Source organism: Nomascus leucogenys, chromosome 14 (assembly GCF_006542625.1).
Source record: "Nomascus leucogenys isolate Asia chromosome 14, Asia_NLE_v1, whole genome shotgun sequence".
Taxonomy (NCBI): domain Eukaryota; kingdom Metazoa; phylum Chordata; class Mammalia; order Primates; family Hylobatidae; genus Nomascus; species Nomascus leucogenys.
Genome location: NC_044394.1, coordinates 34,149,767 through 34,163,938, shown reverse-complemented (window position 1 = coordinate 34,163,938; position 14,172 = coordinate 34,149,767). Strand labels below are relative to the sequence as shown.

Sequence of the window (14,172 nt, the reverse complement as noted above, 5' to 3'; positions counted from 1 at the left end):
TAAACAACTGAAATAATGAAGAAACTGGCCAAAGACAAATCTATATAAAAGTTACTATGTACCAGTTTTAAATATTAAGCCATATTTGTATATGCCAATGGGGAACGACCTTCAAGATATATTACACAGAAAAGAGTAAGATATAGAATAGTATGTACAGTATGATCTCATCTGTTTTAATTTATACATGTAAATGTAAACACATGCTGGGAAGATATAAACTAAACTCATGATAATGATTATCTATGGAAGGGATGGTGGGGAAGTGGAATTTAGGTTTATTGATCTAAGACAATTTTAGCTTTTGTGCTTTTTTTCCCCCAACAAATTTATTTTTATTTATCTATTTTTTTTTTTTTTTTTGAGGTGGAGTCTCACTCTGTTGCCCAGGCTGGAGTGCAGTGGTGCGATCTCGGCTCACTGCAACCTCCATCTCCTGGGTTCAAGCAGTTCTCCTGCCTCAGCCTCCCAAGTAGCTGGGATTACAGGCGTGTGCCACCAAATCCAGCTAATTTTTGTATTTTTAGTAGAGACAGGGTTTTACCATGTTGGCCAGGCTGGTCTCGAACTCCTGACCTCAGGTGATCCGTCTGCCTCAGCCTCCCAAAGTGCTGGGATTATAGGTAGGAACCACCATGCCCGGACCTTTTGTGTGTTTTCTTTTCCTTTTTTTCTTTTCTTTTCTTTTTTTTTTTTGAGATAAGAGTCTTGCTCTGTCAGCCAGGCTGGAATACAGTGGTGCGATCTTAGCTCACTGTAACCTCTGCCATCTGGGTTCAAGTGATTCTCGTGTCAGCCTCCCGGGTAGCTGGGATTACAGGCACCTACCACCACACCTGGCTAATTTTTGTATTTTTAGTAAAGACAGGGTTTTGCCATATTGGCCAAGCTGGTCTGAAACTCCTGACCTCAAGTGATGTGCCTCCCTCAGCCTCCCAAAGTGCTGGGATTACAGGCATGAGCCATGTTTTATTTCTTTTCTTAAAAAACTCAATGTTAATATAATTTAATTTTAGGGGTTGCCAGAGTCTAGTGTTTCTTGTAATATGAAATCTCTACATTTTTGGTTTTCTCAAAGGCTGACTTTGTGCTCAGAAGATTTGTGGAACATTTCAGAGGCCAGGCATGGCTCATGCCTATAATCTCAGTACTTTGGGGGGCCGAGGCAGGAGGATCACTTGAGCCCAGGAGTTGAAGATCATCTTGGGCAACTGGATTAGTCTGTTCTCACGCTGCTGATAAAGGCATACCTGAGACTAGGTAATTTATAAAGGAAAGAGGTTTAATTGACTCACAGTTCAGCATAGCTGGGGAGGCCTTAGGAAAGTTACAATCATGGTGGAAGGGGAAGCAAACACATTGAGTCTTCACATGACGGCAAGAAGAAGAAGTGCCAAGCAAAAGGGAGAAAAGTTCCTTATAAAACGATCAGATCTCGTGAGAACTCACTATCACGAGAACAGCATGAGGGTAACCACCCTCATGATTCAATTACCTCCCACCAGCTCCCTCCCACAACACGTAGGGATTATGGGAACTACAGTTCAAGATGAGATTTGGCTGGGGACACAGCCAAACCATATCAGCAACATGGCGAGACCCCATCTCTACAGAAAATAAAAAAATTGCCTGTGTGTGGTGGCTCACACCTGTGGTCCCAAACTACTTGGGAGGCTGAGGCAGGAGGACTTCTTGAGCCCAGGAGGTTGAGGCTGCAGTGAGCTGTGATCACATGACTGCACTCCACACTGGGCAATAGAGTGAAAAAGAACATTTCAGAAATTTCCAGAAGGCTTACATCTATATTTAGTAAGGTTGGCATTTTGAAAACCAGTAAATTGAGAAACTGAAGATGTAACTTAACTTACAAAGTAGGTGTGCCTTTTTGTCTCAAAGTTTCCATCAAAATTCAGTTTCTTTTCTCTGATACTTTCAATCCTCGAGAACAGAGAATGTCTGCATATTTACTGGCTTAAAATTTCAAACCCTAATGTCATTAGCATATCAAGATGTTTTAGTGTACTCATCTTTATCACCAAATGTTGAGTTGATTGGTATTCCCTAATTTTTCTTCAGATAATCAAATGAATGATTCTCTCATCAATTTCCCAAAATATATCTCCATACCAAGTTACATGTTCTATCTATAGTTTTATGTTTTTAATGAATCATGTAGTTAAAATCATTCTGTTTTAATACTCGTACTTGCGTGGCTATAAAATTTCTACTCTTGATGTTTTTATACGTAATTATTTCTAGGATCTGAAGAAGATGATGAAGTTGTGGCAATGATTAAGGAATTGTTAGATACTAGAATACGGTACGTGTTCCTCTCTCTACCCAAATTCAAGTGCTTTGGAGGCATTTTTCATTATAGCAATGTAGTTTTTGTTGGCCATGAGATTATAGTAGATTTTCAAAGTAAGCGCAAGTTAACGTAAACCACAACAGGTAACCATGACAGTTGAATTTAAAGCCTGTATCTTCTCTACATTTACTCAAAATTTTAAAACATCCAATTTATTTAAACATATTCAATGAAGAAATGTATTCTTCACAGTCTCAATTTAGATTCGATATTGTTATAATACCAAATTTCTTAAAAAGAAAAAAAAAAGACTTAATGTTTGGGAATGTTGTGAAGGGAGAATGAGTACCTATTTTCAGTATAATGCCCATACAGAATAAATTTAAGTGAGTGGAGAACAGCAGGCTTCTACTTTTGCTTGTAGCAGACCAATAGTCATGCTGAGAACTCCCAGAAAAGCTGGATAAAGTACAATAAAAAGAATTTGTTTGAAAGCATTAGATAGCTGCCAGAGCAAGCAAAATTTGAGGTGCCAAGATCCTGGAGAGAAGGGAAGCTCACTGAGTTTTCCCTTCAGGCATTTGCTGTTCCTTGCTACATAGCTAGGGTAGAAGAAGCTGGGCAGAGGGCAGCTGCCAAGAATCAGAGAAACCATTGGGCTTTCAGAAAATTTGTTTAGATGGGAAGACAAAAATTAAAATTCTGGGTTACCAATGAAATCTTGATTTCAAGGATCAAGATCCTAGAGAGCAAGGAAGTTAAGAAAAGTAAGCCTATAGTTTTTTGTTTTTTTTTTTTAAGATGGAGTCTCACTCTGTTGCCCAGGCTGGCAAGCAATCTCAGCTCACTACAGCCTCGCCTCCCGGGTTCAAGCAGTTCTCCAGATTCAGCCTCCTGAGTAGCTGGGATTACAGGCACAGGCCACCATGCCCAGCTAATTTTTGTATTTTTGGAAGAGACAGGGTTTCACCATGTTGGCCAGGCTGGTCTTGAACTCCTGACCTCTTGATCCGCCCACGTCAACCTCCCAAAGTGCTGGGATTACAGACATGAGCCACTGCACCCAGCCAAGTAAGCCTATAGTTAGTAACAATGTATTGTATTCCTGAAAATTGTGGCTGGACATGGTGGCTCACGCTTGTAATCCCAGCACTTTGGGAGGCCGAGGTAGGTGCATCACCTAAGATCAGGAGTTCAAGACCAGCCTGGTCAACATGTTGAAACCCCATCTCTACTAAAAATACAAAAATTAGCCAGGCGTGGTGGTGGGCATCTGTAATCCCAGCTACTAGGGAGACTGAGGTAGGAGAATAGCTTGAACCCAGGAGGCGGAGGTTGCAGTCAGCCAAGATTACGCCACTGCACTCCAGCCTGGGCGACGAGCAAAAACTCTTCCTCAAAAAAAAAAAAAAAAATTTGCCAACATCGTAGTTATTAAGTGTTCTTGACACAAAAAATAAGTATGCGAGGTAATGTATATGTTAATTAGCTTGATTTAGCCATTCCATGGTGTATACAGGTTTTTTTTTTTTGAGACAGAGTCTTGCTCTGTCACCCAGGCTGGAGTGCTGCGCAATCTCGGCTCACTGCAACCTCTGCCTCCCAGGTTCAAGCGATTCTCCTGCCTCACCCTCCTGAGGAGCTGGGATTACAGGCATGTACCACCACACCCAGCTAATTTTTGTAGTTTTAGTAGAGACAGGGTTTCACATGTTGGCCAGGATGGTCATGACCTCCTGACCTCAGGTGATCTACCCTCCTCAGCCTCCCAAAATGCCGGGATTACAGGCGTGGGTCACTGTACCCGGCCTACATATTCCAAAACATCATGTTGTACATGGAAATATCTACAATTTTTGTGAATTAAGAATAATTAATTGGAGGCTGGGTGCGGTGCCTCATGCCTGTAATCCTCCTAGCATTTTGAGAGGCCGAGGTGGCAGATTGCTTGAGCCCAGGAGTTTGAGACCAGCCTGGGCAACATAGTGAGACCCCATCTCTACAACGAAAGAAAGAGAGAGAGAGAAAAAGAGAGGGAGGGAGGGACGAAGGAAGGAAGCCAAGGAAGGAAGGAGGGAGGGAGGGGAAAAGAAAAGAAAAGAGAAGAGAAAAGGAAAGAAATAGAATATTTGTATGACCTTCGGGTAGGAAGTTTTTTTTTTTTCCCAACGGGACGCAAGAAATCAGATAAAGACCAGACGCGCGGTGGCTCACATCTGTAATCCCAGCACTTTGAGAAGCTGAGGCGAGTGGATCACCTGAGGTTGGGTGTTTGAGACCACCCTGACCAACATGGAGAAACCTTGTGTCTACTAAAAAAATAAAAAATTATCTGGGCATGGTGGCAGGTGCCTGTAATCCCAGCTACTTGGGAGGCTGAGGCAGGAGAATCCCTTGAACCTGGGAGACGGAGGTTGCAGTGAGCCAAGATCGCGCCATTGCACTCCAGCCTGGGCAACAAGAGTGAAATTCCGTCTCAAAAAAAAAAATATATATATATATATATAAAATATATATTATATCTCAGATAAAAATCAAGGAAAATACATATAAATTGGACTACAGTAAAATTGTGACTCTCTCTTCATCAGAAGATGCCATTAGCTGGGCACAGTGGCTTGTGCCTGTAATTCCAGCTACTTAAGAGGCTGAGGCAGGGGAGGCTCCCTTGAGCCTAGGAGTTTTAGGTAGCAGTGAGTGAACTGTGATCATGCCACTGTATTCCGGCCTATGTGACAAAGCAAGACTATTGAAAAGTGCCATTTACAGTCAAAAGGCAAGGTACAGATCAGAAGATATTTACAGTGTTTATATAACAGAATATATAAATAATTTGTACAAATTGGTAAGAAAAAGACAATCAGAGACTGGAGCGGGTACTTTGCAAAAGATAATCAAATAGTGGCTGGGTGCAGTGGCTCACACCCATAATCCCAGCACTTTGGGAGGCTGAGGTGAGCGGATCACTGAGGTCAGGAGTTCAAGATCAGCCTGGCCAACATGGTGAAACCCTGTCTCTACTAAAAATACAAAAAATTAGCTGGGAGTATTGGTGCATGCCTGTAATCCCAGCTATCTGGGAGGCTGAGGCAGGAGAAGCACCTGTACCCGGGAGGCGGAGGTTGCAGTGAGTTGAGATCTTGCCATTGCACTCCAGCCTGGGCAACAGTGAGACTCTGTCTCCAAAAAAAAAAAAGGAAAAAAGATAATCAAGTAGCCACTAAACATGAAAAAATGCTTAACCTCATTAGTTATTATGAATATTCAAACCACAATTAAATATTAGTACAAATCCAGTAGAATAGTTAAAACTGTTAAGACTGACAACACCAATTGTTGGTGAGGATGTGGAGCAACAGAAGCTCTCATACACTGCTGGTGGGACTGTAAGTTTATATAAGTGGAAAACTATATGGCAGTATTTATTAAATCTCAACATATTCATACTCTTTATTCAGCAATTTCACTTTCAGGTATATTCCCAGTAGTAATATATATGCATACCAAAAGACATTTCTAAGAATCTTTATGACTGCACTATTTGTAAAAGCCAAAACCTAGTATTAACCTAAATGTCTATTAACAGTAGAATGGATAAATAAATTCTGGTATATTTGCTTAATGGAATACTATGCAGCAGTGAGAGTAAATGACCTGGTACTATACTCAGCAACATAGATGAATCTCACAAAGAGCATTGGAAGCCAGATACAAAAGAGTAATTCTATGCAATTTATAAATAGAATTTGTATTTGTAAATTATAAAGTTCAGAGACTGGCAAAACTCATCAGTGGTGATATGAATTAGGATAATGGCTGCATTTTGGTTGTGGGGAGTGATTGGAAGGAAGCCCAAAGGGGACTTCTGGAGGTTTGGTGTTGTTTCTTGGTTTGGGTGGTTATAAATGTGTGTTCACTTTGTGAAAATTTAGTGAACTGTACATACATGATTTAAGCATTTTTCTGTATTAATGTTGTATTTCAATGAAAAGTTTACCCAAAAATGAAGTCAGCATGTGACAGTCTCTCTTTTCCTTCACTCAAAAGAAGTGACTGAGTATATTTTAGGTAATCACAATAATTATTAGGAAATTTGAAATCTTAAGTGCTTTAAAATATTGTTTTATTTTTAAAAAAAAATTTCTTTAGAGACAGGTCTCTCTGTGTCACCCAGGCTGGAGTGCAGTGGTGTGATAATAGCTCACTGCAGCTTCCAACTCCTGGGCTCAAGCAGTCCTCCTACCTTGGCCTCTCAAATTGCTGGGATTATAGGTGTGAGCCACCATGCCCAGCCTTAAAAAGATATTAGTAAGCAAGATCAAATGTAGTAAGTGGAGGAAATATTTGTATGAGTGAATTTTGGTATTTTACCTGAGAGTAAAAAAAAATTTTAATTATAAATAAAACTTAGCCACAGTTATTATTCTGTATTATAAAAGTAGCTCTAACTTTGTGAATTTTACTAATATAAAATGTAAGCTCTGAGCTGTATTAAATTTTTTCAATGAAAACTTGTATTTTAAAGAATATGTCATAAATATTCTTTGACCTCACAGGCCAACTGTGCAGGAAGATGGAGGGGATGTAATCTACAAAGGCTTTGAAGATGGCATCGTACAGCTGAAACTCCAGGGTTCTTGTACCAGCTGCCCTAGTTCAATCATTACTCTGAAAAATGGAATTCAGAACATGCTGCAGTTTTATATTCCAGAGGTAGAAGGCGTAGAACAGGTATGCCAATATTATATGACAGTCTAGATTTTTTTAATTTTTTCTTTTTCTTTGTAGATACAAAGGCTGGAAATAGATGTTAAGGCCAGTATTTGAAAAGAAGTTCATGACCTAGCTTTTTCTAGGGCTAGATTTTTGTGTTGCAGTTTTTATGAGACTTGAAGTCTCTTATTTTAGAAGTAACTTTGGGCCGGGTGCAGTGGCTCACACCTGTGATCCCAGCACTTTGGGAGGCTGAGGTGGGCAGATCACCTGAGGTTGGGAGTTCCAGACCAGCCTGACCAACATGGAGAAAACCCCGTCTCTACTAAAAATACAAAATTAGCCGGGCGTGGTGGCAGACGCCTGTAATCACAGTTACTCAGGAGGCTGAGGCAGGAGAATTGCTTGAACCTGGGAGGCAGAGGTTGCAGTGAGCCGAGATCGTGCCATTGCACTCCAGCCTGGGCAACAAGAGCGAAACTCCGTCAAAAAAAAAAAAAAAAAAAAAAAAATGAAGTAATTTAGTGTTATGAGAACCTACTATGTGCCAGGCATTTTTACTCATTTCATCTTCTAATAACACAGTGCATTAAGTCATTACCATTTTGCACGCAAGGCTACAGAGACCCAGAGGGCATATTGCTGCCCTGATTGCACAAAAATTATGAAAAAGGTTTAAAATGTAATGCAGTGTTTTATAGATGAGATTTAGAAATCTTTAGTGGAAGAACTCTACTATATCATATTTACCAATTTTTTTTTTTTTTTTTTGGTAGAGACGGGTTCTTGCTATGTTGCCCAAGCTGGTCTTGAATTCCTGGCCTCAGGTGATCCTCCCAAAATTCTGGGATTAAGGATTAACACAACTGGCCTAATCTACATATTCTTAAATATGCAAGCAAGAAGCCCATTAAGAAATCATAGTTTGTCGTTATACTGAGTAGAATTCTAGAGCTTTATGTGTAGCACAATATCAACTTTTTTTTTTTGGCCAACATACCTAAGGAGTATAACACAGCACCTTGTCATCAGTAATAATGACTCTCACTGCAGTTATTCTCAACCAAAAAGCATGGCCTTGTGGAGAGAGATTATCAAGGAGTGAAGGGATGTGTGGAAATTAGAAATTTCCAACCCACAGAATTTCAGGTAATTCATTCTTTTTTTTTTTTTTTGAGACAGAATCTTGTTCTGTTGCCCAGGCTGGAGTGCAGTGACACGATATCTTGGCTCACTGCAACCTCCATCTCCCAGGTTGAAGCAGTTCCCATCCCTCAGCCTCATGAGTAGCTGCGATTACAGGCACATGCCACCATTTTTTGTATTTTGTATTTTAGTAGCGACGGGGTTTCACCATGTTGCCCAGGCTGGTTTCAAACTCCTGAGCTCAGGCAATTTGCCCGCTTCGGCCTCCCAGAGTGCTAGGATTACAGGCGTGAGCCACCACGCCTGACCACCTCAGGTAATTCTGTGCCCTTAAGGGCTCCATTGGAAATCACTCATCCTTGGGCAGTATTAAAATTCATCTGTTCCACAGTGAGCAGGTTTATATAGCTATCCCCAAAGTCTTAGAGAGCTGAGAGGCTGAAGACAGAGGTTGGCAAATCCAGTTGGTCAGAAAGAAACATTTAATAGGAACTGAGGAACAGAAGCCATTTATCGGGCAGCTGCAAGATGATGGATTCCCGCATTGTTACCCCGTAGACTCAGGGCTTATATACCAGGAGGAATGGGTATACATGCTTCAAAAGATATGTGTAGGACAATTAAAGTCAGCCCCTCTGGAAGAGGCAAGAATGCTACTTGCCTAATAGCCTATAATTTGCTTAAGGGTAAGATTTATGCTAAGTATGTGTTTGTTTAGGATAACATCAAGGTTATTTTGACCTAAAGGCAGAATTAAGTAGAAATCTTAGAGGCATTCCTAGAACTGAGGTTAGTCAATGTGGCAGATTAGCATCCAAGACGGAGTTGCTTTAGCCTCCACACCATCGTTTTGGTCCAGTACATGACATTTCCTCTTTGAAGTTTTTATCCATCCCTCACTTGGAATTAAGTTCTTCTTTGACAGGTCCAAAGCTTCTGTTTTGGCTTTATGTTTATGTAGCTTTCTGTATCTGTTTTAGCTTTATGTTTACATGGAAGCTCCCTAAGAGACTTGAAATCATATCCAAGTCTTTGTGTTCCTCTGCAACAACTAGCTGTGTGCCTTACAAATGTCCTATACATGCTTTGTATTAAGTATTTGGGAATATTATTCCAAATTAAGGAATAATTCTGCCTAAAATATGAGTTGGTTGACAAAATTTTTTGGATTGGGTATTGTTGAAATTGGATGTAAAATATTAATTTCTTGGAAATAAATACCAATTTTTTTTTTTTTTTTTTTTTTTTTTTGAGATGGAGGCTTGCTCTGTCACCCAGGCCGGAGTGCAGTGGCGCGATCTTGGCTCACTGCAAGCTCCGCCTCCCGGGTTCACGCCATTCTCCTGCCTCAGCCTCCCGAGTAGCTGGGACTACAGGCTCCCGCCACCATGCCCGGCTAATTTTTGTGTGTGTGTGTGTATTTTTGGTAGAGATGGGGTTTGACGTGTTAGCCAGGATGGTCTCGATCTCCTGACCTCGTGGATCCACCCGCCTTGGCCTCCCAAAGTGCTGGGATTACAGGCATGAGCCACCATTCCTGGCCACCAATTTTTACTCAACCAAAAAGATATCCTATGAAAGAATTCTTTTTCTATTGATTGTTTCAGATCAGAGCCAGAATCTAGATTTTTTTTTTTTTTTTTTAAGACATAGTTTCACTCTTGTTGCCCAGGCTGGAGTACAATGGCACAATCTTGGCTCACTGTAGCCTCCGCCTCCCAAGTTCAAATGATTGTCCTGCCTTAGCTTCCCAGGTAGCTGGGATTACAGGTGCGTGCCACCATGCCTGGCTAATTTTTGTATTTTTAGTAGAGATGGGGGTTTCGCCGTGTTGACCAGGCTGGTCTTGAACTCTTGACCTCAGGTGATCCGCCCGCCTCAGCCTCCCAAAGTGCTGGGATTACAGGCGTGAGCCAGTGTGCCTGGCCTAGATTTTTTTTTTTTAACCGTATTTGTTCCATCATCATCTATATACCTTAAAAAGTTAACGTTAGTTGATACTTTGGTGGATTGACTGAGGAACATTTTTATTCATTTGTCCAGGGTGGGGTGATGAATTGGCCTTCAGATTAGAAACTTGAATTGGCATCTAATTGTAGTAGGTGTGGTGAGGAGAAAAAAACATTCTTAGGTTTATGTAACTTTTTCCTTCTCCAATGGAGTTAGTCGGTTATCTTAGTAATACATTAACTCATGGAAAGATAATAGCTGTTGTAACATTTTCCTGAGGTTTAAAATGATCTTTTATCTCAGTAAGACCAAAATAATTAGTTCCTAATATGGTGGGGGTTTTTTTGTTTTGTTTTGTTTTTTACTTTCCTGGGGGATTCATTTTAATAAAAATAAATGTTTTTATAATAACAATTTGGTATAGCTTCACAGAATATATTTAAGTAAATAAGATGGTTTTGAAAAAAAGAAAAAGTCAATTACATTAGTCTTATGGCTAGAGAATACCAGTTAATTTTTTTTTTTTTTTTTTTTTTGAGACAGAGTCTTGCTCTGTCACCAAGCTGGAGTGCAGTGGCACTCGGCTGACTGCAACCTCCACCTCCCTGGTTCACGCCATTCTCCTGCCTCAGCCTCCCGGATAGCTGGGACTACAGGCGCCCACCACCACGCCCGGCTAATTTTTTGTATTTTTAGTAGAGATGGGGTTTCACTGTGTTAGCCAGGATGGTCTTGATCTCCTGACCTCGTGATCCACCCGCCTCAGCCTCCCAAAGTGCTGGGATTACAGGCGTGAGCCACCACGCCTGGCCCCAGTTAATTATTTATAGTCTTTTCTGCCCAGCTGAGACTCTGCTATGGGTAGCCTCTTTGAGACAAGGAGAAATGATCAATGCTTTAATTAATTTCCAAATATTTAATTTGCTTTTATTTTATTTTATTTTATTTTGAGACAGAGTCTTGCTGTGTCGCCCAGGCTAGAGTGCAGTGGCGCGATCTCGGCTCACTGCAAGCTCCGCTTCCCAGGTTCACGCCATCCTCCTGCCTCAGCCTCCCGAGTAGCTGGGACTACAAGCACCCGCCTGGCTAATTTTTTGTATTTTCAATAGAGATGGGGTTGCTTTTATGTTTTTAGGATACCAGGTTATGATTCAAACCTTGTTCTTTGGGGCTGTTGATAGATTTATTCTTACTGGCTTGTCATGCCTCATAGAGTGTATCAGGTAAAGAAGTAATATTAAAATCAGGAAAATAGCAAAATCTAATCATTTTCTTAATTCTTAAATTGTCTTTGTTTTTTGGTTTTAGGTTATGGATGATGAATCAGATGAAAAAGAAGCAAACTCACCTTAAAATAATCTGGATTTTCTTTGGGCATAACAGTCAGACTTGTTGATAATATATATCGAGTTTTTATTATTAATATGCTGAGGAACTTGAAGATTAATAAAATATGCTCTTCAGAGAATGATATATAAATATTGCATGTTTGCTTTACTTCATATGAGTTATTTATAACCTCTTGAATCGTCTTCTATACACGTGGATTTTATCCAAGGATATTTTTATTTTTGTTCCACATTTCCCATGGCTCCTTCTTTGCATATGTGTGAAGGAGTTTAAAATACATTTCCCCCCATCTAATTTATTTACTTTTTTCCATACAGGAAGAAACAGAATGCTTTTTAGAATATTCTAAAATGGCTTTTTGTGAAATATCTAAAACTATTTTTACTGAAGTTTTTAGCTTAAGAAACAGCTAAACAATTCTGTTTTAAAAATGGTATCTGGCTGCTAGCCCCCAATTAAGTAGCAAAGAACTGCTCAAGACCAAAAAAAAAAACCAAAAATGGCCGGGTGTGGTGGCTAACGCCTATAATCCCAGCACTTTGGGAGGCCGAGGTGGGCGGATCACGAGGTCAGGAGTTCGAGACCAGCCTGAACAACATGGTGAAACCCCGTCTCCACTAAAAATACAACAATTAGCCAGGCGTGGAGGCACACGCCTGTAATCCCAGCTACTTGGGAGGCTGAGGCAGGAGAATTGCTTGAACCTGGGAGGCGGAGGTGGTAGTGAGCTGAGATCGCGCCACTGCACTCCAGCCTGGAGGATAGAGCGAGACTCCACCTCAAAAAAAAAAAAAAAAAAAAAAAAGCGATAAACTCGAAAACTAACTTCCAGAATCCGGACAGTTTCTATTGGTTAAGATGGAGATGGCCGAATTAGAAAAACTGCTTCAGCATGACCAGCCTTTACCTTATCTATCAGAATTGCTGAAGAAAAGAGAAGAAGCTGCTTTGGTCTTTCCACTGGCATCTGACTCAGAGATCCAAAATCTGTACCATGCCAGAAATGTGCACCGTTATCTTTCTACTCTAGGGGTACTGCTTTTTCAGGTAGCCAAAAGAGTGATTTAGCCTTCTCTCTCATTTTTCTGTAGTAATTCAGAGACTGCACTTAACAGAAAATACAGGGAAAGGAAAGATGGGAAAAATAGTAGTGATACATTGCATCTCTGGAATTCTAGTCCCTCAAATTAAGGAGATTAAGATAGTGATGGAAACAGGAAGAACTCTAGCAGTTGTGAGTACTGGGAATTGAAGTTTTTACTTTTATCCTTTGATTTACTGAACCAAATAGTAGGGTTGGATAATTCATTCCTTGAGATATCATGTATGAATTTAATTTGGACACTGGGAATTGCTTCATAAGCAAGGTAACTTAACCTGCCCTTTAGTCGAAGCTACAGGAAATTGACATTGTGGATGAGATGCAAGTAATGGCAGATCTTGGATGTGGCCATGAAATAAGTGGCTGTATTGGGTGGAGGATTAGTTTATTAGAAGAGAGGAAATTGGCCTGGCACAGTGGCTCATGCCTGTAATCCCAACACTTCGGGAGGCTGAGGCGGGCGGATCACTTGAGGTAAGGAATTCAAGACCAGCCTGGCCAATGATGAAACCCCGTCTCTACTAAAAATACAAAAATTAGCCAGGCAAGGTGGCATGTGCCTGTAATCCCAGCTACTCAGGAGGCTGAGGCACGAAAATCCCTTGAACCTGGGAGGCGGAGGTTGCAGTGAGCTGGGTTTGTGCCACTGCACTCCAACCTGGGTGACAGAGCAAGAGAGTCTGTCTCAAACAAACAAACAAAAAACAGGAAATTATTCAATTGAGAGGCCAAAGTATTGGAAAGATTTTCTACAAAAGCAACAGCCATGAAGAACAAGGAGGAAAAGTGTGGGAAGAACATTCGAGGCATAAAGAGCAGTATAATCAGAATTGTAAGTGTGAAATGTATTTGGGAACCTCAAGAAGCTAAGTATGGCTTGAGTATAAAGTGAAAATGGTGCACAAGTAGGCAGTGGTAGTATAGAGAGTGCCACAGAAACTCTTGGTTGCCTACCCAACATACACCCTCACTTCTTGTTAAGGAAGGCACTGTCAGTAGGTCTCACCTCAGTCCCAGGGGATAAGTTATGATTAAACCAGTCACTTTAACTCCATTTTTCTTTTCCAATCATTAGCCTGTGGGTAGCCATATGACCTAGCTCTGGCCAGTAAACTGGAAGAGAAAGTCTATTGGAGAATTCTGGAAAGATTGTCTTTACTGGTTAAGAGAGTGTGTGTGTGAGTTAATCTCTGGAAAGAAGGCTCTTTTTTTTCCCTCCATCTATTCCTTTTCTTCCTGCTTGGTACACTGTAGAGTGTGATGTTCAGAGCAATGACAGTGAACTTGTAATCATGACTAAAAGGTGATCCACTGAGAATAGCAAAGAGCAAAGAAAGGATCTGGATCCTTGGCCTTGCACAGTGGCTCACACCTGTAATCCCAGCACTTTGGGATGCCCAGGCAGGTAGATCACTTGAGGCCAAGAGTTTGAGACCAGCGTGGCCACCATGGTGAAACCCCATCTCTACTTAAAAACACAAAAATTAGCCTGGTGCAGTGGCACATGCCACCTAGTAGTCCCAGCTATTAGGGAGTCTGAGGGCCTGAGAATCACTTGAGCCTGGGAGGTGAAGGTTGCAGTGAGCCGAGATCACGTCACTGC

At 40.9% G+C, this 14,172-nt stretch overlaps 1 protein-coding gene across 5 annotated transcripts in view; it reads left to right on the top strand.

Moving 5' to 3' along the window:
- NFU1 (NFU1 iron-sulfur cluster scaffold) overlaps positions 1–11,596 on the top strand; it is a 38,593-nt gene extending 26,997 nt beyond the window's left edge. For 4 of the 5 annotated variants that reach the window (XM_003262497.4, XM_030827199.1, XM_003262500.4 and 1 more), the window contains 3 exons: positions 2,260–2,320; positions 6,865–7,039; positions 11,426–11,596. In XM_003262497.4, coding sequence (XP_003262545.2) covers positions 2,260–2,320; positions 6,865–7,039; positions 11,426–11,470 — 281 coding nt within the window. In that variant the 3' untranslated portion in view covers positions 11,471–11,596. The remainder of the gene's footprint in view (positions 1–2,259; positions 2,321–6,864; positions 7,040–11,425) is intronic. The other variant, XM_030827198.1, reaches the window with a different exon arrangement.
- The last annotated feature ends 2,576 nt before the right edge of the window (positions 11,597–14,172 follow it).